The 1,231-nt window shown below is 38.4% G+C and overlaps 1 protein-coding gene across 1 annotated transcript; it reads left to right on the forward strand.

Annotated features, from left to right (window-relative positions):
- The first annotated feature begins 373 nt into the window (after positions 1–373).
- LOC147537005 (secreted RxLR effector protein 161-like) lies at positions 374–958 on the forward strand. The gene is made up of 2 exons (XM_086642720.1): positions 374–395; positions 555–958. Exons 1-2 carry the CDS (start codon positions 374–376, stop codon positions 956–958), a joined length of 426 nt encoding a protein of 141 aa, XP_086498846.1.
- Positions 959–1,231: the final 273 nt, after the last annotated feature.

Consider the following 1,231-nt stretch of genomic DNA (forward strand, 5'->3'; position numbering starts at 1 on the left):
GGCAGCCCATGTACCATGTATCCACTAAAACTTAATCGAGCTTTATACGAATTAAAACAATCTGGACGAATGTGGTACAACCGTCTTAGTGAATATTTGATCAAAGAAGGTTATGTAAATGATCTCATTTGTCCATGTATATTTATCAAGAAAGGAGATACTGGATTTGCTATTCTCGCAGTCTATGTTGATGATATCAACCTTATAGGAATCCTAGAAGAAATCTCAAGCTGCAGAATATTTGAAGAAAGAATTCGAGATGAAAGATCTTGGGAAAACAAAATTCTGTCTTGACTTACAAATTGAAAGAAGTACCAGCGGCATACTTGTACATCAAACTTTATACACTGAAAAAGTCCTGAAGCGCTTTAACATGGAGAATGCTTATCCACTCAGTACTCCCATGGTTGTTAGGTCTCTCGATGCTCTGAAAGATCCATTTCGCCCTAAAGAAGAAGACGAAACACTTCTTGGTCCAGAAGTACCATATTTGAGCGTTATTGGTGCATTATCATATTTGGCTCAATGCACTAGACTGGATATTGCTTTTGCAGTAAATCTATTAGCAAGATATGGCTCTGCACCAACTAAAAGACATTGGGTCGGAGTAAAGCAAATTCTTCGATATCTTAAAGGAACAACTGACCTAGGATTATTTTATTTAAAGAATTTATCGGGTGATTCTCAAGTGAAGGGATACACAGATGTTGGTTATATTTCTGATCCACACAAAGGGATTTCACAGACAGGTTATGTTTTCACAAGCAGAGGTACAGCATTCTCATGGCGATCTAGTAAACAAACTATGTCTGCAACCTCATCTAACCATGCAGCAATTATTGCTCTCCATGAAGCCACAAGAGAATGTGTATGGCTTAGGTCCATTATTGAGCACATTAGAAGCTCAAGTGGTCTTGTCTCTATCACAAATTCCCCCCACAGTTATTCACGAAGATAATTCGGCATGCATCGCTCAAATCAAAGAAGGATACATCAAAGGCGATAGAACTAAGCATATCTCCCCAAAGTTGTTCTATTCACACCATCTCCAAAAGAATAATGAGACTGATATCCAGAAGATACAATCATGTGAAAATTATGCTGACTTGTTCACCAAGTCTTTGCCTACTACGACGTTCAGAAAACTAGTAGAAGGCATCGGTATGCGGCGTGTGAATTATCTGACAATGTAAGACTAAATCAGTCTATCTGATATTCATCAGGGGGAGCC

The sequence above is a fragment of the Eschscholzia californica genome, unplaced genomic scaffold, assembly GCF_041429995.1.
Source record: "Eschscholzia californica isolate CP2 unplaced genomic scaffold, dmEscCali1.0.p SCAF_5, whole genome shotgun sequence".
Lineage (NCBI taxonomy): Eukaryota > Viridiplantae > Streptophyta > Magnoliopsida > Ranunculales > Papaveraceae > Eschscholzia > Eschscholzia californica.

Excerpts from the sequence above, each read along its gene's own strand:
- LOC147537005 (XM_086642720.1), top strand. The coding sequence starts at position 374 with ATGGAGAATGCTTATCCACTCA. Across the intron at positions 396-554 it reads GGAGAATGCTTATCCACTCA|TAAATCTATTAGCAAGATAT; the intron begins GTACTCCCATGG and ends TTGCTTTTGCAG.